The 26,305-nt window shown below is 39.1% G+C and overlaps 1 protein-coding gene across 1 annotated transcript in view; it reads right to left on the bottom strand.

Moving 5' to 3' along the window:
- Nucleotides 1–25,228, bottom strand: part of GARNL3 (GTPase activating Rap/RanGAP domain like 3) — a gene marked incomplete at its 5' end in the record, with an annotated part of 41,201 nt that extends 15,973 nt beyond the window's left edge. Inside the window, 13 exons of the mRNA XM_084272455.1 lie at nt 2,951–2,996; nt 5,955–6,063; nt 7,271–7,374; nt 8,873–8,971; nt 9,589–9,664; nt 10,071–10,097; nt 10,358–10,421; nt 12,578–12,642; nt 13,369–13,487; nt 13,928–14,027; nt 15,523–15,597; nt 18,201–18,270; nt 25,173–25,228. Coding sequence (XP_084128581.1) covers nt 2,951–2,996; nt 5,955–6,063; nt 7,271–7,374; nt 8,873–8,971; nt 9,589–9,664; nt 10,071–10,097; nt 10,358–10,421; nt 12,578–12,642; nt 13,369–13,487; nt 13,928–14,027; nt 15,523–15,597; nt 18,201–18,270; nt 25,173–25,228 — 1,010 coding nt within the window. The remainder of the gene's footprint in view (nt 1–2,950; nt 2,997–5,954; nt 6,064–7,270; nt 7,375–8,872; nt 8,972–9,588; nt 9,665–10,070; nt 10,098–10,357; nt 10,422–12,577; nt 12,643–13,368; nt 13,488–13,927; nt 14,028–15,522; nt 15,598–18,200; nt 18,271–25,172) is intronic.
- Nucleotides 25,229–26,305: the final 1,077 nt, after the last annotated feature.

The raw sequence follows: 26,305 nt of genomic DNA, 5'->3' as shown, positions 1-26,305 counted from the left end.
CATAAAACAGCTAGTCCCCTTGGATCACAGCTGAGAGGTTTACATTTGAAGGGCTAATAGACAAAAAATAATTTGTCTATGCTGATTCCCCATCCCTGCCCCTCTTTGGGGTTGCATGAACATTCCATCTGGTAATACTGTTCATCCAGAGCTGCCTGAAATCTATATCTCATCTAATATACTCATTTAAAAGCCTGCAGCAAAATAAGGAGACATGAAAACTTAGACCAGAACTTTGCAGTTCTACTCAGAGCACAGTACTTTTAGTGGTACTAGTAAATGTAGTCCTTTTCAAAAAAGCTATAAAAGAAGAACTCTTTGCCTACAAAGTACATTCTCCTTGCAAATTTCCATCTTACCTATGCATTGTCCATATACAAAAAATATTTATCACTACACAGGGCATGAAATATTGGCTAGAGCAGAATGAGTTAAGATGGGGAAAACCACAACAAAAACAACCAAGACAATAAACTTCTTGAGTAACATAGAATATGAAGTCATCCTAAGCAGAAATTTGGCATCGGACCTTATGATGGCATTGCATATGAAACATGGAAAACCTGTATTAAAAGACTAGAGTATTCCCTTTTTCTTTTGACCAAAATTTTGGCCAGTTGGAAGACCATCTTCGCCAAAAAATAACAGAAGGAACAATAATCCCATGCAGGCTTAAGGTGAAGGGACAGAAAGAAATGTAATTAGGCCAAACTGAAACATACGTAATTTATTAAGCCTGTCATATAGGGTAAAAATACTGTGTGGTGAGCACTATAGGAAGATGTGTTAAGGCTGGCAGAATGAAGCAACTAAAGAATAAGATGAACTAGTAAAAGCAGTCAGTTATTCAGAGCAAGAGAGACAAATTTATCTTATTTCCTGCTACTAGTTACTTCCCAAATAAACAGCAACGTAGAAAACCATTTTCCACAGCTAGCCCATCTACTACGTATTAGCTTACAATTAGTACACTATTCACTTCTTGAAGGCTAGTGGGGGATGTATGCCCAGGTTTCTGTCCCAAAACAGGAAGGAGGAAAGAAGTAACTTAGCTTTCACTACACACTGGAATCATGAACCTGTTTTCTGCCTCTCAAACCTGCAAGGCTGAAAAGCAGAAGCCGCGAGGACAATCAATTGGAGGATAAAGAGAAAAAAAAGCAGGAAGAAGGTGCTCACAAAATCTTAGAGCAAATACTCCTTATTTAACTGCACTACATTTTCCAAAACAAATCTTAGATGTAAATAGGAGAGAGGAAAAAAACCCACACATGTAAACTGAAGTATCATGCTGTTGGATTCTTCTCTGGAGCTAGATTTTATGGCATGCTGGAAAAACACAATAATATAGACTTCTCTGATCTTACTGAATCAAGTTTCTTAGCTATACTGAAAAAGAAAGTTATTTCCAGTGAAAAATTCTTTTACATATAGTTAATATATATACCCCCCTCTGTTGATACACATGTGCCTCAAGCACCCAAATATGTAGACTTTCTACTCCTGTACCTATTTGGCATACGTATGCTTTGCCTCATTTCATACTCCATATCAAGAGCAGCAAGGATGATGTGAGCCTTCTCCTCCTCCTCCAGAAAAACAGAGACTCACAAATATTCAGGCACTTGAAGAAAAAGGTAAGAGAGGAGAGAGCACACATTAATCATCAAGCTCTCTTGAAGGAATCTAGTTAATATTATTCTATTTTCTTCTCAATTCCACACTGTTGAGCATTTCTGCATCTGCATCACAGATGATTTCAGGTAACATTCACAAATGAGTAAGTGGAGTTGCAAGTGCACAAAAAGCACCAAACTCTTACCGCTAATAATCAAATTTTGCTGCTAAGCAAAAAGGCTTAATCAGTCCTGTATCTTTGAGATAAAAAAAGTTCCAGTAATGTATGTTACAGACAGGAGAACAGATTCTTAGATGACAACAAAGATTGCTCAGCCTATGAAGTATAAAATAAACTACCTAAGAAACCAGAATGTACATATGTTGGAATGGTTGGAACCATGTAATTGGATCTGAGCAGCAGCTTCCATGAACCAGTAGTCTGTACTGTGTACTGAAGGAGAGGCTAAAAGAATGCCTTCTACACTTGTATTAGCTGTTAGTGATATGTGTTGTTCAAAAAAAGCCCTAGTGCCAGGTGATCAGTTTCAAGGATACTGTCAATCTCTTTCACAATCTGCCCGAGTCCTCAGGAATTAGGGAATTTTCAACAAAGAAGGAAGCAAAACTAATCTGCTGAAGGACTGTGCATTCCTAGACGCCATTTCCAAGCTCGGCTTCCTTCTTTCCACTAAAAGCTAATGAGTATTTCACCTCAAAGGAGCAGACCCAATGCTGTCATCTTTCAGCTTCACCCTGTAAATGCAGGGTAGAATAATTTGCAAACAGTTTAAAATTTTGCAAAGTAATAACTCTTGCCATGCCGGTTCACACAGCCATTAGAAACTTGCTTTCAAAGCCTAAACACATTGACTTCCCCCTTGCATCTTGCAAAGTTTTTTGGTTTGAGTGTTGTAGACATACACAAGCATTCCATTTTGTGGCATAATTTCATTTTCATGCCTTGAAGTTTCCTTTCGAGTGTTGGATAAACCAAACATTTTGGTTTTCTAATATAAACTCTTTAGTCAGGAGAGACTTCAGGATCTGAGCTGGCAGTGATTTCAAACCTAACCAATCCTCTCCTTGCACACAAATCCAAAGCAATTCTCTCATTTCTTTTTAACCCAGCCTTAGCAGTACACAACAGAACACTTTCAGTATAAAAGGGATCACTACAGACGTTGCTAGTACTTTGTAAACAAGAAATAACAGTGGCAAATCTATACCCTATACTGAGAACTGATGCACATACTGTTAGCTAAAGGATGGTTCTTTTCTTTCTCTTCACTACTCATTCAGTGTGAAGTTACTTGTTACAATCAGCACCTACCTGTAACTATCATTCTGCTTATTATATCTCACTAAAGCAAAAATATCTGCCATCCAGTTAAGGAAGTTAATCCAGTACTAATGAAGCTCAGATATATTTTAATACACTTTTTTCCCCCTGCAGCAGAGTGCAGATTTAATAAAGGTAAAATATATTAATCAATGTAAATATATAAAATATTCAAGACTATACACATTCTACTGTTTATAAAGGAGGTCCCAACCAAAAGTTTGTATTTGATCAACAGCTTTAAAATTTGAGCTAGTACCACAAATACAGACTTCTTGTCCTTATATGAAGAGTAAACCACGCTATATAGTTTTGCATATTTGATAGACTTGCAATTATAAATTCTTTTAGTTCATAAAAAAGTACTGAAACTGAACTCTGCTTATGCCGAAACTTCCACTGAAGAAAAGATTCTAATGAAATAACTTAGCAAGCAAAATTCTAAAATAAGAAAGAGGAGACTGTAAAGTGCAAATACACAAAATTGTATTACCCATCTTCATTCATAGCTTTGACCAAAATATCAGAGAAATCCATATGGTTTTCTTGCAAGGTATTTTTATGAAATCAATTAGAGGCTTCTTGCTTTGATGGTGTCCTGATTTCAGCTAGGATAGAGTTAATTTCTTTCTAGCATTGGGTGGAATGCTGTGTTTGGGAGTTAGGATGAGAGCAGTGCTGGTAACACAGTGATGTTTTTAGTTGTTGTCAAGCAATCAAGGACTTTTCAGCAGTTTATATTTCCCTGCTAATGAGAAGGTGGGGGGCACCCAGGAAGCTGGAAGGGGGACACAGCCAGGACAGGTGACCTGAATTGGCCAAAGAGGGTATTCCATGTCAATTGTATCATGCTCAGCATAAAGGGGGGTGGGATGGTGGGGGGAGGGTAGACAGCTCCAGGACGCATGGCTTTGGGAACTGTCTGGTTTCAGGATGGCTCTGAGCTGGATGGCCCAAGCTGTGCGGTTCAATAAGAAACTGCATTGTGTATCACCAGTCTCATATATTTTGCTATAAATATATATATATATATTTCCTATATCTATCCTTCTGCTATCTCAGTAAACTATCCTTGTCCCAATCCATGAGGTTTTTGTTTCAATGGGGTTTTTTTTCTCCTCCCTTTCCCCTTCCCTCAATTCAGCCCCCCCATCCCCTTCCCCCAATCCCTCTTTAAGAGTTAGTGGCTGCGTCGTGCTTGGCTCTCGGCTGGGGCAAAACCACAACAGATGGACTTCCTTAACACTGTCTCTAAGTTTTCAGTTCGTATAAACAGTGTCAAAGTGTAAGTCTGAATAACTTCATTGCCTATATTGGTTTCTTCCAGACAGAATGAACAGACCTTGACACTCACTGCACACTAAAAAAAAGACTTATGATGGGATTAAATTATTTCAACATTAGCATCCAGTTCTATTGAAGATGTTTGAGAGACTATTGCCTAGTCCCCAACCACTGTTCCAAAAGGGGTACAGATCTCCTGTAGACTCAGGGTCATATCTATCAGACCTGTACAGATACATTGGGACATCTAAATTGGTGGTGGATAACTTGGGCAAGTCAAGCCTACCATCGAGATGACCCATGACAAACCCTTACAGCAGCTGCATAGGACAGCACAGTGGGATACCTATATGCCAGTTTTTCCTATTGCAGAAGTAACAAAAAAGGGGTGCTCTACTTTGTGAGAAAGTAAGAAGTGCTCCTACAGACTCAACGAGCTTTGAGATTCACCACATCAGGCACAGATCGATGTCAACTCCCAGTTTTCTTGTGGACACCTTTATCCTTGGCTACTGTTAACTGAAGTTATCAGGATGGCGATATGACTCCATTGATTAGCTAAGGACTACTTGAGCTAAATGGTAACTTGAAGTCCCTACGGCTTTAGGGCGCATCTGCCCTTCCAACTCATTATGATACCAAGGACAGTTGAACCTCAAGAATATTTGTCAAAAATAAAGAGTAGGGTGTATCAATTACATCACAGGAAGTCTTCCTAACAGCAATAAGGGAATAATTATTCCCTCTTTACCAGTGCTGACAATCTGATGAACACATACATTGACTTGGTAAACATTTCTTAGTAACAATATTGAGGTTCCTCTGGTATCTAAAGCTTGCTTTGTTTGGAGTTTTTTGTTAAATGTGAAATACTTTTTGTTCTAGCCCCTTCTTCCATTTAGAATAAAAGAGGTTAATATCAAGCATTTAAATCTAAAAAGGAAGACCAGCCATGGATGAAACTATGCTGAAATTTTTAAGAACAGCCTGAGGACTAGATTAGAAGTCATAAGCTTTGTGATAATTTTTAAAATCTCAGCAACAGAGCATGGGTAGAAGTAACAGTTCTTCTTTCCATCTATTTTGCTTCTTTCCATTCCACCTAGCCTTATAGGTATCACACTGGGATACATAAACCACCAGTGTGACTCCATAACATTCCCAAGCAGTTGGCAGCTGGTTTTTGGACTCATATAGTCCTCACAATGTTTTCAACCAAAAGTTTGAAAAACACAGGCTGCCAAAAATCTGGAGAATACATGATTTATGGACTGAAAGATATGAGAAACACTGATATCAAATACACAAATACCAAAAATAAACATCATTTAAAGGTAATATTCAGTAGTTCATGCCAAATTAATTTACATCACTAACAGAAATATTCTTATGAATTTATATTTTATGAAAATGTATGAAATCTAATTTGTGAAGTGATCAAAATAAATGCCTTCAATAAAAATATAACTTAAAAACCACATTCTTGCTTTCACCTTATCTTCTAAGGTCATCAACATAAAAATTGTTTTATGAGGCAGACTTAGAGACTCCTAGCCAAGCAGTTGCAAGAATGTAACTTTCTAAAATAATTTTCACTCCCATAAACAGCATGCAGGAAGGACTTAGGGCAGAATTAAAAGTAATATTGATCTTAAAAAAAAAAAAGAAGTCCCTAGAAAAAAGTCCCTAGAAAATGTAAGGAAAAAGATACGCGTAAAATGAGAGCGAATCATGGATGGCTTGAATGCTGGAGAAGACTCTTCACCTTCCTGAAATACGATAGTGACAATATCATTTCCAATATGTCGCTTCCTTTCTACCTGGAAAAAAAAAGAGAAAAGAAAGGGCGGGGGGGGGGGGGGGTGAGGGGAAAGGCGGCAGCGACTGACACAATGACTTAAAAGACATAAATATATACCTTAACAATTCTGTGAGAGAATAGTTAAACAGTATTCCTAAACAGATAAATGATGGTCAATACGATTAGTGGCCAATATAAAACTATTACTTAAATAAAAGCAAGTAAACCTAGCAATGCCATGGTGCACACACAGGGCAGCTGCTAAAACAGCAGCTACTGTATGTTTTAAAGTTAGCAAAGCATTCATAATTTCCATAATTAATATTCACAAATTGGACATGTGACACCTAGCATTCCAAAAAAGCAAATCCACCTGTTGAAACAAAAGGAAAAACACTCTGACACTGAGTTATTCTTTAAAAACAATAAATGTTCTGATTGGCCTCTGTTTTCTGCTGCGATCTTATCATCAATCCAAGGCAAAAGCATGAGAAAACTGACATGGAAATAAAAAAAAAAGACAGTATAACTAATAATATAATGCTGCTATTATTATTATTATTATTATTATTATTATTATTATTATTATTATTATTATTATTATTATTATTATTATTATTTCTTATAAAGACAGTAATAAACCAAGTAATTTACAAGTAACTTGGGGTAAATCATTCTGGATGTGTGATGTATAGGTATAAGCATATATATGCTTATAAAAGTTTTTTCATCATATAATTCATAGAAAGGTTCAGGCAATGTATGATAGTACATTTGAACAAGTACCCAGGAACGTACCTGGTCAATCTATGAGAGGACAACAGCAGTGCTTTAGACCAAATGCACAAAACTTGCCATTAACATGCTCACAGGGGCAGTTTCTTTCAAGCTATACAAATCGCTACCTGAATATGAGCTGTATGTTTATAAATGTGAGTATTTTAGCAATTCACCCCCAAATCTAATTTCCAACCTTCCTAAATTATTTAAGGGAATAGTAACTGCAGCAGTACAGTAGTAAAGCTATCTGAATAACAGAATACTCAATCACTTCTCAGTCAAGTAATTTTGATCTTCTTCACAAGTGCACCATAATAAAGATTATACGAAATTTTCAGCATTAGGTATAATATTGAGGAAAAAAATACAGCAGAAGTCTTAAAATTTACATTCCTAAGATAGTAACAAGGGGGGTGGGGGGTATGGGAGGGAAAAGAACCATGTACCTGCTGCTTGTTCTCTCTAGAATATGGTAGCATGGTTGAAACATGAAACATAATTTCATGCCCTTGAAAAACTGTATAGATGGAACAGGTTCCTGTTGTATCATCTGCAAGGGAAGACAACATTCTTAGCAGGTATATGTTCTTTAAGTTTTGTAAAGATCAAAAGATGTTTCAGGTCCTTCTACCAAACCTTCTTTAGTCATCCTTTATTCTGGTCCATTTTAGAAAAAAACATGCACGCTGCATGTTTTATGGTGAGTCCAAACCTGAATTTGCAATCTAATCAGCATATTCACACATTTAAAATCTATGATGCATTGCTGAGTCATATTGAACTTTACATCAATCAGCATCCCCATGTTCGTCTCCTCAGGGCTGCTCTTAATCCATTCTTCGCCAGCCTGCAGTTGTGCTTGGGGTTTCCCCCAGTGCAGGACCTTGCACTGGGCCTTGTAGAACTTCATGAGATTCACATGGACCGACTGCTCAAGCCTGTCCAGGTCCCTCTGGACAGCATCCCTTCCCTCCAGGATTTTGACCACATCATACAGCTCAGTGTTGTCAGCAAACGTGCTGAGGGTGCACCAAATCTCAACATTGGTGTCACCAACAGAGACGTTAAACAGTGCCGGTCCCAATATTGATCACTAAGGAATGCCACTTGCCGCTAATCTCTACCTGGACACTGACACCATGACCACAACTGCTTGAGCATGACAGTCCAGCCACTTCTTTATCCAGTGAGCAGTCATCTGTAAAATCCACGTCTCTACAATTTACAGACAAGGACATAGTGTAGGACAGTGTCAAACACTTTGCACAAGTCCAGGTAGATGATGTCTGTCACTCTTCCCTCATCCACCAGTGCTGTAACCCCATCGAAGAAGGCCACCAAATTTGTCGGGTACGATTTGCCCTTAGTGAAGTCATGTTGGCTATCATCACTCACCTCTCTATCTTCAATGTGCTTGAGCACAGTTTCCAGGAGGATCTGCTCCATGATCTTGCCAGGCCCAGAGGAGAGACTGACCAGTCTACAGTTGCCCAGGTCTTCCTTTTCCTCCAGGAACTTCACCAGACTGCCACAAATTCTCGAATACAATGGAGAGCGGCTTAGTTGTCTCATCCACCAGTTCCCTCAGGACTGCATCTCATCAGGTCCCACAGACTTGTGCACCTTCAGGTTTCTTAGATATTCTTGAACCTGATCTTCTCCTACAGTGGGTGGTTCTTCACTCTCACAGTCCCTACCTTTGCCTTCCGTGACCTGGGCAGTGTGGCTAGAGCCCTTGCCAGTGAAGACTGAGGCAAAAATTTTGTTCAGTACAAATATATCCATATCCTGGGTAACCAGGTCTCCCATTGCACTCCATTCCAGTGGTTTAAGGTAACGCGACCTTTTCCCAGTGAAGCAAAGCATTTAGCATGCACATGAGGAAATCTGTTTTGGGATTGTCTTATTTCTAATATATATATATATATATATATATATATACTCACAAACGCATGCACATACACATACACACACAATACATGCAAGCAATGAGCAAAAACATTTAGATTGCAGCGTCCCAACTGTTTTTGCTTCAGATGAGTTCTTACTTTTAGTGTCCAGTCCTCCTCTGTAGCCTGTCCACCCTTTCAGAGTAATTGTGTCACCCAAGAGATGCAAAAATCTTTGAAAGCTTCCACTTCCAGTTTCTACATGTGGAAAGGAGAAACATTACAACAGAAAAGCACACGTAGTAATAGAACACCTGAAAAAAACAATCAAAATATAGGAACAGGTCCCGCTCCCAGGACATTAGGACCAAAGTTTCAGCTGAATTAGTTTTTCCTCATGTCATCCAAGCCTTCTATCTTTACAGAAACAGCATCCCAGCCTTGCAGAATAAACATCATGCGACACTAAACAGTGACCTCTTTTGCTAACTCCAAGGTACCATTCAAGTGCACAGAACATGATTATGCTGCAAAAATGTAAGAGTGAAAACTAGAAAAAGCAGTGACTTTTTGCAGGTAACATGAGTTGCCACCTTCAACTGCTTCTTTTTTTCTAAATCCTACATGCTGTTGTCTATTTCTAGAAAAGAAATGTCAGTATCTTCCAAGTTGTAATACGTTTCCTACAGAAATAAAAGATTCTGCAGAAATAAAAGATTCTGCAGTAAAATTTTTCACTCAATGCAAACATGAAAACCTAACAAAACTACTGTTCACATAACTATTACCTCCCTTCTGGCTTCCATGCACAGGCACTATCCTATATTTATTCATTCAGATTAAAAAAACAATTAAGAAAAAGGTGAAAAACTCACCATTGCTGAACATTTCATCATCTGTAAGCTGCCCATCTTTAGCATAAAGAACTCCAAATTTAAAATTTACAGATCCCTGAGAAATAAAACTAAGTATTATATGATAAAGTAACCAAAAAAAGAGCTAAAAAATATTTTCTCTAAGGACTTCTATATACATACCTTTGCATACATCCTACATATGGGAATATATGTATCATACCAACTCCATTACATGCTCAAGTAGCAGAGACATAATTTACATTTGATCATAGATTATTAATTTCATGATATACAAAACTGGTGCTCTATTAATATGATATATTAAGTTGGTGCTTAAAATTATTTTTTATCTCATATATTGCAAAGAAATACTACACTTTTATACTGCAATAAGCAACTGATCTCTAAGTTGACATGAGCATGACAGTGCAAATATTTCAAATGCACAGCTGTATTCATTGAACAGGTCTGTGAACCAGGAGCGGTAAGTTTACATTTACCTCTTGCTCTTCAAGAACCAATAAATCCTGTAAACGAAACAATATCTTTAGCACACTGGTATTGAAGGTAACACAAATAAAACCAAAACGTCTTTGTACATTTAAGTTTTGTGTTCACACAACCAATTCAACAGATAAAGACAGTTTACTGTGTAGCATCACCTAACCCTACTCATTCTTATCCTGCTACTAAAACAAACAAAATGGTAATATTTATAATTAATGACTTATTTTTCCAGAAAATAATAAAGAAAAACAACCAAACATAAAAAGAAGTTACCTCCTACCTTTTGTATCTCAGGATGAAAAATTTCCCTTGGACTCTTCTCAAATTTGTCAAGACTCATAGCACTGAAATGCAAACGAACTACTGCTTTATAGAAGGGCAAATATACATTTCAACATTAAACCACTGGTTGGAGTTACAACTGTTACAAAAAGAATCTTTCAAAAAGCCTCTCTTACATGGAATGCTTTGTGGAATAGACATTTCTTTCCCACAACACTAACTTCCAAGACTTCCTAAATTTCTTTTAGATTTTAAAAACAGAAATTAGTAAGACCCTGCACGGAGACTAAGTTTAAATTTCCTGTATTCACTTAAAAAGCACAGAACTTTAATCCATCACTTTTCACTTTGGTTTTACACATAATCACCACGAGCATTTTAGGAGGACTCAACCTGTTTTGTAAGCTTTTCTTCTCCATCTTCTAAAATTATTCAAGGCAAATCAAATTAAGTAACAGCAGTTCAGCATCAAATTCAGATGGCAAAGATCCACAAAGAGAACAGAAAAAAGTATTCAAATAAGAAGCAAGATCAGCTGCTTAAATAAACAGAAATACCTTTGCTCATTTTTCTGCATTTACTATAACTTGTGCCCATTTCCTTCCCACCCCCCCCCCCCAGCATTAATTTACAGAACCACATAATGTGTCACATAGTGCCAAATGCAGTCTCTCTGGGGCACAGTGAACTAACAGGGAGGTGAAACCTGACACACTTTTCCATTATCTCTTTTGCTAGATCACAGTTCAGACAGGGAAGAGATTCCAAGCCCAAGTGACAAAAGCAGATGACATTTATTTAGCTAATCACTGGTGGCACAAACTCCAGAAGAAATATGGAACAAGAACTGAAACAAGTCATCGTTTTCCACTCTAGAATACTGCAGCATGACAGGGTGGAACACATGAAGGTGTATCAGCGAAAAGAGTTACAACCCTAGCTAACAGAAGGCGAAGTTTCTCCACCCTGGGATGCTTGACCAAAAATGTGTATGTGGTCAGAGACACTGGGCTAGAAAGGGTTGTTAGGAAAAGATGTTTCAATAACTGGTGGGCAGACATTGAAGATCAGGCTTTTATGCAGGTATAGCCATAGTACTCAACAGCTAGGAACACTATTCATACCAGTGCTGTAGGAGTTACAAGAGGACACTTAGCTCATCCTCATGAAGAAGGTGACAGAGATCTGAAGTGTTTTCAACTGACAATCCTGACACTCCAAACCACGGCCACAGCCCAGGAAAACAGATTTTGGAAGTGAGGCTCAATAGCCTGCAGCATCTCAAATTCAGTGGTCTGGGAACTCTCAGAAACCCTGTGCAGTTGTAGGAAAATCCAGACCCAGTTGTATTGACTTTGCATCACAACACATGCCCTGTTCCCAGAATACTCCTCTCAAATCAGCACTGGCAGTGTCATACAGTGGATCAGCTTCAGTCAAACAAGAGCCATTTGCTCATACTCTATATAGATCAAAGGTTTTGAAGTCCTGCAGACTGCCTATTTATCCAAAACACACTATCTGTTTGGAAATTGAAGGCACTTTTTAAAGGGTTTCTAGACAAGGTAAAATACAGAAGACGCATTTGAAGATGTTGTCAGCGAGAGATTTGAGAAAACACATTGATTAGACTGTAAAAACTACAGATTAAATTTGAATGAACACATTGAAAAAAGGTGCTCTGAAATTTCAGCCGATTATAATGCTGGAAGAAACAGAAATGGTGTCAGGTTTGCTCACTGAAGTGGCAGGACAGAGTACGAGCATGCCAACACAGTCTCTGACCCAGGGAAGGAATTGTCTTGGCATCACTGACACACCCATAGTGCGACACGCGTGCAGACAATCAACTGAAGAAATAATTTTTGGTTTCTTCTCTGACACATAACCACCACCTCTCTAATCAAAATCTGCTGTTCCTTAGGTCTCTTTATTGTCTGTAATTAAAAAAGACATTTCTTCTCAATCACTGCAGTTCTCCTTTGCACCTATTTTCCAATAAACTTGAAAATAGTCCCCTTGCTGAAGAAGAGCTAAGAATTTTTCTCCATTTTAAGTTGTTATTTTGTCTATCCCAGATCAGGATTTACTATAGTTTTCAAATTGTTCTTATCATTTTTGTAAATCTGCCATGAAAATCATGCAACACAAGCTCTGAGTTATAAGAAAAGGCATACAGAGAAATATATTAACTGATAAGTTATCTGTAAATACGTACCTTAATATAGATTTCACTGATAATGTTTTTGTGGGACTATAAGGGAGACATATTTTCTGAGTGCCCTATAAAGAAAAAATAAAAAAGGCTAGGAGATATTACAGGACACAATGACTTTTTCTGTATATTCAAATAGGAAGTAAAAAGTCGAAAGAACAAAATTATGTTAGTTTTACTTGGCCATATTTCATACTGAATCTGGAAAACAACAACAAAAAATAACCCAATGAAACCCAAATGTGCAAAGTCATGGATGGTGCAAAATTATTCTTTAGCTTGGTATGTGTTATGAAGTCTGCAGAAACTAGCAGACATGACAAGCTATTTTTAAAAAAAGAAAAATAAAAGTGAACTGAGCATGAATATAGGACAGTTTTAAATCAATTGCTTCGATAAAAAAATTATTGCACAATATTAGTGAAACCAGTATCACACTGGCCTATTTCTTTAACGTTGTATAAGAAAATCTTAAAAGCAGTATAAAGTTATTGCCTCAACTGATCTCAGGACATAATCAAGAATGATTTAGGCAACATTTCTAAAAGTAACACAGAGTTGCAGGAAAGAACATTTTAAAAAGTATCTGGCATCAGGAATTTCTTCCAGAAAGTTTAGTATAATGTTAACTACAAAGCTAGTTTAATCTACTATGGTAAAATTACTGCATAAAATTAAAAACATGGATTAAATACTGAAATTCTGATGAAAGTAAAAAAGCATATGATGATCATATCCAAACCAAACAAGCAAACAAAAATAATTGGAGCAGTGGTTAAGTGTTTGTTTCTTACTGTTTTTCTCCAAAGTATTGAATGGTACTGAGGAACACGCTGATTATTTTCGTCAGACAGTACAACAGACAAAAAAAAAGGGTTCTTCTCTGCATCTGTACCTATATAATTTTGATGAACTGTTAGGGAAAAACAAGAAGCATTATAAATCATAAAGAAGACACACAAACGCATGCTCACACTCACACACTCTCAGAGACACATATCTGTATAAATGTGTAAATATATGCATTGATAAGTAAAAATATGTAATTATCTACATAAATATGCATTTACACATAGATGTGTTAAAAAAATTCAAGAGACAGGAACAGTCTTCAAGGCCAAGAAGGGTTTGAAAACATCCCTTTGTAGGAGCAGGGGTTCCACCACTTACAGAAACACCTCCTCTGTCTTCAGGTTAAAAATACATGAAGAAAGAATTTGTTTTCAGCACAGGATAGAATATGTATTAATACTAAATTAGTATCATACTTTGTCAATAATAGCAATTCATTAATAGCAATACATTACATGTGCATTGAACAAAACGTAAATCCATTCACAAAAAGATAATTACCTTTCCCTAAAAAATATTTAAAATACCATCGTGTATGATACTCTGGGTTTTCCAAATGCACGTCTGTTCTGTGCCATGTACCTGGAGTGTAGTCTGTATACTGAAACAGAATTGGGAGACTGTTAGTTTAAATGCTGGGGGGGTGTGGAGGGGGTAAAAAAAATTAAATAAAGAGGAACTTAGAGGCAAAAGCCAATCAAGAGTGGCTAGTTCACCATAAGAGTTTCAGCTGTATACTGTTTTTTAAAAAGCAAAGAAGCAAAGAATCATTCTGAAGGCAGCTGTTGTGCAGCTGGAATTAAAAATTTTCCCTCTCTTCATCCTTTTTTTTTTTTCCTTCCTCCTTTTCTTTCTAAGTAATTACAGTCCTTTCCTGCTGTACCACTGTTTTGGGCAATAGTTTAGTATTCCACTGAAAATAAGACATTTTAATGTGGAATTTGAAGACAAGTGTTTTTAAAACCTTAAAATAAATAAATAAAAACACAGAATGCTGCCACCAGGTTTCATTTTCTCAGTTCCTCCCAAAACAATCTTGAAGGACTCCTTGTTAGACCACAGCATGCTTTGGAAGTTCTGCAGTTGTTTCTGGATTGGCTGAACAAGGTGAATTCCTGAGCATTCCTCATGACCTTTTCCACTAAGAATAAAGGTATGTAGGGAAAAAGCCATTCTCCACATTCATTCACCATGTGGCCATTCATCACCCACTCAGAGAATCTTCCTGTGATACAAGGTAACTAGCCTTTGAACTGCATGAAATTGAGCTAAAAAGACAGTTTACAGGACAGGACTCCAGAGAGATTCAATGCAGGACAGTTAGATTGCTTTAAACTCTGCAATCAGTGCTGATGTAACAATGATCAGTAACAGTTAATATTAGTTCAATACAAGTGTACCAAGACCTTACATATATTTCAAGAATATGGGGTCTTTTTTCCTTCAGTATTAAAATAGTATTCACAGCTGAAAAGTTTTTCAAAGGAAGATTAAAAATGAAGTAGAAACCTAAGTGTCACTGGAGTGTTTGCAGGGACACACTGCACGTTTAACAGCACAGGAATCTGGAGGGAATGAGTCTCTTGGGCTTCAGTCAGCTTCTTTACCTCTTATTTAAAGATAAGCATAGCTGCCAAAAGACAACTAAGGGGGAAAAAAACGAAGCCATAACCTCATCGCACAGATGAATAAATGTAAAAACATAAAGGTCAGCTTGAACATAGCAGTATCACCAGGACACCAATGTAAAGTGATGTAACAGAGAGTGCTAAGTGTTTTTCAGAGGCTAGGAGAAGTATTTTCCTTCTAATGTGATCAGGTAAGCAAAATGTTACCAAACCCAAATGAAATACTGGTTTTTCCACTTTAAAAATTTGTCAAGATTGCATACTCTTGCAAGAAGAGCTAAGCTAGACTTTGAGGGGAAAAAAACCCTCAACATCTCACTCCTCTTAGTTTCTTACATTCTCATATTATTTTGCATTTTTCAAGTCCTCTTCCTTAGAAATTGACTGCAAATACATCTTTCAGTGGTGAAGAATAACTGAAGCTGAATTACTTTTTTAATCTTTGTATGACTATCTTTAGCCACTTACCTCACCAGAGGAACCGTTTTCAACGCGGAACCGTCCAGCTCTTTGAATGGCTCCATCAGCATCACTAGATATAAGCTACAAGAGAGTTTAAGATACAGGTTTTAGCTCCAAAATTAACCATGTGATCAGCAATCAACGCTTACTATGGTTTCTTCTTTTCCCGGGCATCATTTTACTACCTGCAGAGAAGGGATCAGCACTGCTATTACTAATGCGATTACAGATTTGGAATGCCCCAATTATAACTCTCAGGAGGCACAAGTGGAAGAGCCTTTCACTCTTTTGACAGATTCTGGCACTAATCAGAAATTCTCCTGTCTCAGATTTTGCCTGCATCAACACACAGAATGCCTACAGAGGGACTTGTCCCCTTTCCAGAATTTGATCACTAAGCTTGCTTCTCTCAAAACAATGGGTCTTACAGACATGGTGATTCTTGTCCTCTCAGCCTTGCCAAGCCTAAAACCCTCCTTGTTGGCAATGTTACTGGGACTAGCAGTCTTATATTGTGTTTTATTTATTGGCGTTTTCAGGAAACAGAGAGCAGCAAGAATCTCCAAACAGTACTCAGTGATGATACTGAGCAACATAAGGTACAGATGTTCAGGTCTGCGCATCAGAAAATACAGTTTGATTCCAACTGCATAGTTCAACCATTTCATAAACACTCTGGAAGGACCTCCCAGTCTTTTTGTAAGAGAATCCAGTGGGTCCCAGACACTGAAACTCCCTTTGCTGTTAAAAATCTCTTGAGAAGTCAGTAAAACATAGGATAACACAACAATTCTGATGTGTTCAGCAACACTGATTAGTCGAGAGAAGGGAAGAATGCTGCCAATCATGCTGCATTCTCAAAACTGAAAAAAAAAAAAAAAAAAAGAGATCACAGCATATAATTGCCTTGGTTGGAAGGGGCCGTTTAGATTATCAAGTCCAACCATCACTCTAACATGCCAGTCACTACTAAACCATATCCCTCAGCACTACATAAAACCATCTCTTAAATACCTCCAGGGATAGAGACTTCACCACTTCCCTGTGCAGCCCATTCCAACACCTTACAACCCTCTCTGTGAAGATTTTCCTAATATCCAATCTATGGTTTAACTTGATGTAATTTCCTCTTGTCCTAAATCACACCAAACTTATGAAATGGGACCTGAACAACAATAATGCAATGTTGTATTATTCCTTGCTTCCCTCTAGCAATCCATGTTATTCTTTCTCCCTTTCCTTTGTGGATCAGTTACTATAACATTTGGAAGTTCTCTTTGCTCCTTGCTTTGAAGCCATCTGAGGCTCTTTCAGGAATAAACTAACGTGTCAAAAACTCACAAACATCCTGGTGCCTTGTATAAACTGTAAGAGAAATTATATGCACAACTGGTCCTACTACACTAGTGGGAAAGACATAGGAAAAATATTTAGGGCAGAGACAAGATAATTATTATAATAAATAAATGGTGGAAATAACTGAGCTATTCAGATGCTGCTGTGGAAAATATTAGGCAAGAAAGGTTCAATATTAAACATTTAGAAATCTGAAAGGACAAGAGCCTTTATATGCCTGTAGTCCAAAAGATAAAAATACACACTTTCATAAAACACTAGCAGAATTTTAAGAAAGCAAATCAAAAGACAAGATCACTTGTGCGAGCTTCCAGTGAACTTAGAATTACAGATATATTTTTCTTTTCTAGAAGAATCCAAGCACTAGTAATGACAAAGCATCTTCGCAGAAAGCAGTTTACTTTTTTCTTTTTTTCTTTTTCGTTTTATAATTAAAACACAACATCTAATTTTTTGAATGTATGGAAAGAAAACAACAGTACCTGGTGTCCTTGCAATGCAACTTCCACCAACTAATCCATCAATTTACATGATTTACACATACATTAATAAATATATTATCCAAGAATTTTAAATTACAACTATGGCTAGTAGAAAGTGAGCCCTTTCTTCCCACAGTAAGAGAGCTGGAGCTCAGTTTCCTTACCCCTCCCAACTTCTTTTGCTCTATACAAGTCCATGTCATTTCATCATGGTCTCGTATATAGTGTGATGCTATTTTAACTGCTGACATAGTGCTGTTCTCACAATGGAGAATAAATTTCTATGTGAGAAAAAAAATGAAGTGCCAACTTAATCTTTGAATTAAAAATAAATCCAGAATAACTGACAGATTTTAGGGAACTTTTAGGAAACATGTTTCACTATGCTTATTCTGACTTTTAACTTTAAACCCTTGCCCACTACTCTGAGGCATCTGCACACCAAACCACATACACACGTATATATGTACACACAAGCATGCATACAGTTTTTAACTCACATAATTGCAAGTATTTAATCAAATACTATGCTAATATTTTGCAATCTTCATCTTATAAGAGGGGAAAAATGCTTGATTTCCAACTGGAGATAAACACAATATTTATATAACACTTCCTACCCCGTTCTGATCAAATATTCATAAATAAAGTAGTAAAAATATTTCCTAGCACGGGTCTAACATATCTATTCTGAAGCCTCTTTTTATTACTCTGTAACTTTCAAGTCCAGTTCAGAAAGCACATTTTCCAAACTAGAACTTCTTTTTTTAACCTGAAAATGAAAAACAGAATTGAGCTGTGCATTACATCTCAGCTAAAATCAAAGGACAGGCTATGTGAACTTACAAGCTCCACAGATCCGTAATGCTTTCTGCTAAACTCTCCACGTCTGCAACCCAGATCTTCAGAGACAGAGCTGGAATAGAAATACTTCATCAGTGCACACAAGTCAACTAGGCTCGGATCTCCAGCAATGCTATACCCTGCCATTAACAAGGATTTGAAGCGCATAAACGCATGACTGCAGGGAACATTCCTTACAATGTGCACAACCTCTAGCAGCCATTGCAGTCTTGCTTTCATATTATCCCCAAGGAAAAGAAATGTCTGTGTCCTGACTGGAAGCAAAAGCCACAATTAAATTAAATATCTAGTCATGATGCAACCAGAGTTCCAAAGACAGTGGTGTCTTATGCTCACATTTGAATTCTGTGTTTCACCTAAGAGAAGGAAAAACTTATAGTAGACTTAACGGCTCAAATAGGACAACTGCACTATGCTCAATAAGCTCACACTGAGCATGTTGCTACCGTTTTTTTCAGGTTTTTTTTAGCCTACACACACACAAAGTGAAACTAAACAACTAATTTAATTCAAAAATCGTAAGGAAAGAATAGTATTTCATAGGTTTCTTTCCACCAACCTTAACAAAGGTAACATTGTCAATCAAGCAAAAGTAATCCCAGAATTCAATCCCAGTTCAAAATACACATGCATTATCACATATAATCTTACACCCTCCCATTACATGAGGTCAAAACAGAGAGCAAACACCTACTTTAACTATGAACACTAAGCCTTCCACCTTTGCAATGGTGATCTTTGTGCTGCAAATACAAGCTAAATAAAGATCTAGATGCAGATTTAACATACACCTTGACTATCCAGTTTGTACCATGGCTAGCAGCTCAATCCCTCCATCCAAATTTAGGATTTCATCTTTCAGTCACAAGTAATGAAAATAATTTAATTTTAATAAAAAAAAACCCAACACAAGACACCTTCCACCCTGCAACAAGAGATTAAATTTTCTGAAAATCATCAGTACTGTCCGCTTGGATTTCACGTCTCCATCCAAGAAGCAGCAATACAAACATGACATATCCAATAAAACTTTAAACCTTAGCAAAATAACTTGTATTTGCTTCCAGCATGTAAATTATGCGGGAAGGATAAAAACATGAAAATAACTGACCCACATGCTGAAGAGGGAATGTCAGGTGCTGCCAACCACACAGCAGCCTTTATGACTTCATGCGAATTAAGGCTTTGAATGGCACTATTGCTTCTGTATACCCTGTAATTTCTCAGTCAGTTGCCTGTCAGCCAAACAGCCCTTGCTGACCACACACATGGGTACTGCTTCCTAAGCGAAAATGACCATATACAGACAGTCTAATCCCTGCAGGCAGTGAAGCCATAGTCTATATTCTGACACCTGCACACGCACACACCTCCCACAGCAGTAGCAATATGAGTGTCTCAAGGAAAACTGTCTACAAGAATGGAGGTTAATCCATATTAGACGCAATTTTTACAAACTCTGACACAATCACTGAGTTGGAAGTATTACAACCTAAATACAAATACAACGATTTAAGCTTACAGCTTGTGGTTGCCTGCACAACGAATTTACATTTCACTGGGTATGGTTATTAACACTGACTTTCCTGAGAATCAGCATGAAATACCTTCCAGGAAAACAGTAAGCTCCCATATCAGGAATCTGCACAACAGTTATGGAAAAAATCTGTGATACAATAAGTTGGGCTTGGATGCTGATCTAAAAGCCCCTGATATCAAAGCAGCTACAATTTGATCTTACTTATGATGTGCTGTTCATAGACACAAGTATTTCTGAGCCTTACCATATGTGAGATGAAAAAAATCAATGCTAAAGACTTCAGTTCAAACAGCTTGTACTCTTCTAATTGAGAAGTCACAACAATAAATAACTCTTCTTTTTTTCCCCACAGCAGGACAAAAAGTAGTTAGAGACAAAATGAGAAAAGAAACTGTTAAAATCTGAGAGATACATAAATTATACATGAACCACAAGAGCCAGTAGAATCACGGAATCATAGGGGTTGGAAGGGACCTCAAGAGATCATTAGGTCCAACCCCCCTGCCAAAGCAGCTCCCTAGCTCATATTGCACAGATAGGCATCCAGATGGGTCTTGAATATCTCCAGAGATGGAGACTCCACCACCTCCCTGGGCAGCCTATTCCAGGTCTCTGTCACCCTCACTGTGAAAAAGTTCTTCCGCATGTTGGTGCGGAACTTCCTGTGCTCCAACTTGCAGCCATTGCCCCTTGTCCTGTCCCCACAGACCACTGAAAAGGGGGAGTGTACCAGTGAGTAAGGCTACTTCAGGTTGCTACATGAAAAAAGGATTTCCCGAAGATGGAATTTTCAAAGTTTGTGGCACTACATCTTTACTTTTTCACATTTGTGACACTGAGAATTTTCAGAAGCTTATCAACTGGAGAAAGATGAAACAATCTTAATGGAAAATAACCGAAGGAACTGTTCTCTAAGTCAGGATGTCTGAACATTAAGAAGCAGGTTCAAATCTTAAGTGATTACACATCACAAAGACTTCATGTCGAACACCTACCACTACCAGCTGTCCATACATCTACCACTACTGATGCTGGACCTCTGAGTGAACCTTCTCATGCAATACTGCCATGCTGTTGCGTGGAAGTTGTAGCACACTGTAACATTCATAGCTCCTGAGCCCACAACACAGAGATGTCCCAGAGCAGCAAAAAGCCTGAACGCACCCCTGAGCCACACATCTCCACTTCTGTTACGGTTACCTTCTACTTTATGTGGTTTTGTAGCAAAAACTGACATGCTCATTCAACATATACTTGGACAGTCTCTTTTCATCCTGCTCCTACATGCCATTTACAAGAACATCATGCATGTTTCACGTTTTATTGCAAATGTATCAACTTCCATCTTTCCAGCATCCGAAGGAAAGTATAAAAAAACGAACGTTACTTTGGAACAGTTCGCAGTAAAGAAAAATTTTCACGCTATTACTCCTGAGTTCTCATCTTTTCTTTCAGAAAGAAACACACATAAATCTGGCTAATAAATGTTCTCTGCAGCTGTTAAGATCCGGTAACACAAAAGTATTTCAAGATTAGTGTCTATGCAGACAAAAATAAAAACATGAGATTTTTCCTGCCCTTCCAGAGAGAAAGAAGAGTTCAGTTTTGTTCAGGCTGAAAGTGATCCTTTGCCTCTTCACGCATCTCAGAGAGAATTTGGAAAGTTCAGATAAAACCTAAAACTTAAAAATGCATCAAATACAATTTTTACAGTTCCTGCATTTTGCAATACACATTAAATTTGGCAGATGCTTCATACATGTTGGCAGACGTTTCATGCAACAAAAGGAATGCCTCATTCACAATATATTTGAAGGTATTGCGGGAGTGGGGTTTTTTTGTTTGTGGTTTGTTGGTTTTGGGGGGATTTGGGGTTTATTTTAAATTTTTATTTACTTCTACCAAAAAAATCAGGTAAACATGGTAGTGTGAGCATTTTCTTTGCATACTACTTTTGTTCTACAAAATTAATTTCTGCGGATAGGTGTGCTAGTTGCCTTAGAAACCACTGGAAGAAGCAATTCCAATCAAAGAACACTTGTCACTGTTAGTACTGGTAGCGGAATGTTATGGAAACAGCAGTCAAGAGATTTTGCTGTCACTGAGCTCTTTTCAAGTCTCAGGAAAGCCAGGTCAGTGTTTTGCATGGCTGACATGGACAACTGCAAACACAAATGTACTACAAATTAGAAAGTCACCACAAAGAGCATCTGGCCTACCATCTCTGCCTGGAAAATTTTTAGAAGCTTTCATTAGTTCATGCAAAAGGTCCACAAAGCAGGAGGAAAAGCAAGCTGAGGTTTATGAAACTGAACTACTTTCTGCCTTGTGGCAAAGCTAACCTTAAAATGCATGAAACTAGAGGAAAACACCATGTGGTGAACCACCTGCATGCTAAACCCAGGGAGTCACAGAGGCATTTTGGAACTATATGCTTTCACACAAACTAAGTGCTACACCTTAATTTGGTGATATTTCAGATGAGTGAAAGCAAAACTCTATCAGGAAAAGCATATCGAGGTCTACGCTTATTAATGCTGCAAAGATAAAGTCAGTAGCTAACAAAACACTTCAGAAAATAAAATATGAAAAGAGTATTCAAAACCAAACATTGTATAACTAAGAAATGGATATAGGTATACAACACATGAATATACCAATGTAACAAAATATGGGTTATCAAGTTAAATGAGAACACAACAGGAAAAGCCATTTATTCAGAAAGACAAGAAGTCAAAACGTGTATTAAGGTATATGCCTGTCAGGACAGGTAAAGATCCTGGAAAGTGATGTCCAAAACATGATGGCAGACTTAAGGGCAGACCAGATACATTGGTCTGATCTTAATTAAGATCATTAAGATACAGCCCAACAACAACTACTGCAGCAACATTTCCCTACCAGAGTCACAGCAAAACAAAAGACAAAGTGAGGTGCAGAGTAACTTTGGGTTCTACCATACAAATCCTTTTTTTTTTTTCCTCAACATGAAAAAGATCATTGTCCTCCATGCTCTATCAGGTGCACTCACCGTTACATCTAGCAAAGTTCAAGACCCCAATTAGCTCAAATAAAGGTTCACCATAAAGACTGCCCAACGTCCATGAGAGACAGTATGTTGAAGGAGACCATCTGATCCACAAACTTACAGTTTACCTGCACTCACAAATACAAAACTCTTCACAAGTGGTGTGATGTCTACCAAATCATGTTCATCTATCACATGAATCCATCCTTCATTCAGATTCTCAAAAAAAATTTTAACCTTTTCATCAAAACAATCCCACTATGGCTAGCAATTTATTTAAAGTGTTTTTGTAACGACGAGCCACAGACTAGCTGCCTTCAGGAGGCACTCCAACATTTTGCATTCCATCAGCCTTGCTGGCCACAGAATGACAAGGAGCAGGGCTCTTTCAGAGTTCTGTCACTGCACAATAGACACAATGATAGATGTGCAGACAGTAGCCAATAGCAGCACAGATGAAATAACAAGGAGACAGCACTGCCACATTACGCAAAGAAACCAGCAGTGGCTTTGCGCTACTGTTCATTGGGTGTCTAGAAGAGTTACTGCAATAATGCCAACCTCCAGTGCAATCCTGCTGTCACAGACACCCGGGTCGACAGGTGAAAAAGGAAGATGTGATATCCATGCATGCCCTGTAAGATGAACCCACAGGACTTCATTTCAGTCCAAATACCAAGTATCTATCCCTACTAAGGCAACGAAACAGAGCGTATGCATCAGATGATGCACAGGAGAACACCAAGAGCAAACACATCTAATTGAAGAAATAATCTGTTTTCTTGGACCATGTGATATAGGTGGAAAGCATAGACAAGCTCATAAAAAGCATAAGAACAGTCTGTGCACCTGAAAGATTTATGTTTCTATCCTTTCCACAAACTACGCGGTCTTATAACAAACCACACCCTTTGGTAACAAAAGCATTTTTCCAACACTGCTCACGTTATTTAAAAACTGGAAGTATATCCGAGGAAAATGTTGATTAAAACAGCAGCATTTTAACACTTATCCATTTCTACCCCAATTCATCATACCTAAAACATACCGAAGTTTCAAGCATCCCAGTGGTCCTTTTAAAAGTCTGAATTATACCCAACAGTTGTCTGCTTCTTCTTAACGTAACCATTTATCAAGCACTTATAGCAGAATGTCCCACCAACATAAATGCTACACAACCTCATGAAAGTTAAGCATCTTAGTTTGTGCATAGATATGATTTCTATTATCATGCTATTTGCATAAGCACACATATTGCGCAATGAATTCTAGCCTGCACACATCTTTGGCTACCCATTCTAGGTTACCACCAAGATTTGTACTCTCCAACTCTCTGCTATATCACATAATCTACTTTTAAAAATATGCTGATTAATATCAGCATTTTTAATTCATTTTCTTTATTGGATTAAATCCCTCCCCAATCCTGACCTGATCTACATCAGAAAAACACTGCTGCACCTGTTAGCCCAGTTTTCATCCTATTAAGATGAACTTCCAGCACTGAAATACTTTGGTTAGTTTTCCAGTGTCTCGGGGCAGTTTGGCTTAATAATTTAAATTTTCTTTTTTAGCAAAGACTTTTATTCACACGAAAAAACAAAGCAAATCAAATCAACAGTTTATATGCATTAGTACAGCACCCAGGGCATGCTCCACCTCCCTCTCTCATTTGGCAACAAGGGTGCTGTTGTATACACATACAGTAATGAGGAAGAGAGGACTAGCTTCCTTCCAAAAGAAGCTCCCACAAACTGTAACAGAAAGTCGAACAACAAAGCAAGTTTAAGCATACCAGTTCATCTAAACTCAGGTATGTATTGTTAGGATCCTAGGGTGAAATCACAAATTTTGTCCTTTTTGCACTATGATGCTGGAGAGCAGTTTGCTCGGGTGGTGGGGAGAGCAGCGACAGAAGGGAGTGAGTTTGCAGATTGCATCTGCGTGATCACAAAGGCACTGCCTGCATGCCTTCCAGGCTCTCAGTTCTCCTTACCACCCAGATCCTTACCACTTGCTAGTATTGCTTATTTTCGTCGTGGAGGCAGGCACAAGTACGAGCGCGCTCAGCAATCAAGTAACTGCAGTTACTATCCCAGCGGGATCTGCTTGGTAACGCTGAACAAGCTGCGAAATGGACTCCGAAGACGCTTGTCTGGCTCCGCCCACGCCACCTGCAGCAGCCCCCCAGGGAAGCGGCTGCAGCTCCGTAACGCCCGCGGCTCCGCTGCCCGAGGGCCAGCCGCCCTTCCCCGCGGGAGCCCCCGGTAGCCCCTCCAGACTCCCCCTCCCCCCGCGGCCAGTAGAAACACAGCGCCGCCCCTCCGCCATCGACAGTGCGGGCCCGCACCGCGCCCCGCCCCAGCTCGGCCCCTGGCTCCGGTACCGCTGACTGAGGCCGAAGAACCGGTTGGAGGCCGCCTCTGCGCCGCTCAGCTCCATGTGGGCGGCCGGCCGGTAGGCCTCACCCCTTCAACGTCGCTCCCGCGGCTTCGTGCCGCGCGGGAGAGGCGACGGGAGCTCCCCGTGCACATCCCGCTCCCGCGGCGCACGGCCGCCGCGCGCCCGCCCGGCCCGCGAGCCACTCAGACGCCGCGCCGCCGCCAGAGCCCGCCGGGAGCTGTAGTCCCGGCCTGCGAGCCAGCGACCCGCCCCCCGCCGCCGGGATCGGAGCTCCGCGAGGGAAGGGACGGGGTCCCACGGTCTCACACAGCGAGTGGGGGCGGGACCCACACAGCGAGGGGCTTTTGCGGAGGCGGGGGGCAGCGCCCCTCCGAAAGCCGGCTCGGTACACGCGGGAAGGTAGGGAAGCCAGCTCCCATGCAGTCGTTCTCTCGGGGCTGGTTGCTATTCAGCAGGAGCAGAACCCTGTGCCCGCTCTTCGCCCACCTATGGTCTCTGCTGTGTTCGAGAGAACTGGCTTCACGCTACTACTGTGGCATCAGTAAAAGCACAAAAAATGTTTTGTCAACCTGCTCACCTACAGCTTGGGATCTTCAGGAGTGTAGTTGTCTCATGGACCGATTCTCTCTGTCATGTTCAATCTCAATGGCCATCAGGTCGAAACTTTATCAGGGAGGGAATGACAGCACAATTCATTATTATGCTTGAACAAAGTTGAAAAGTCAGACAGCACATGGTCCGAGTCTTCAGCCTGCTAGCCACACCAGCCCACTGCATTGCAATCGAGGCTTAAGTAATCTCCACCTCTGTGTCTCTAACTAACGGCTAACAAACCAGCAGCGCTTTCAAGTGTGTGAAGCTCATTGTTTTCTCTTCTCCTTTTACACAGGTACACACTATCGCTCTCTACCTTTTCAAGAGGTAAACATACTCTGCTTGTCACGTGACATAAACCCCAGAGTGAGGTTTGAACTTCCACATTGGAAACCAAAGCATGGCAAGGTGACCAAAAGTATCTTGACTACGTGAAGACTTCTTTTAAAACTGTTCAGTAGGAGTTGAAACCAGTATCACAATTAACTACTATGACTAAAGACGAACCAATCTTTTGCTAGC

Source organism: Gallinula chloropus (genome assembly GCF_964237585.1).
Source record: "Gallinula chloropus genome assembly, chromosome: 18".
Lineage (NCBI taxonomy): Eukaryota > Metazoa > Chordata > Aves > Gruiformes > Rallidae > Gallinula > Gallinula chloropus.
This window is presented reverse-complemented; position numbering and strand designations above follow the sequence as displayed.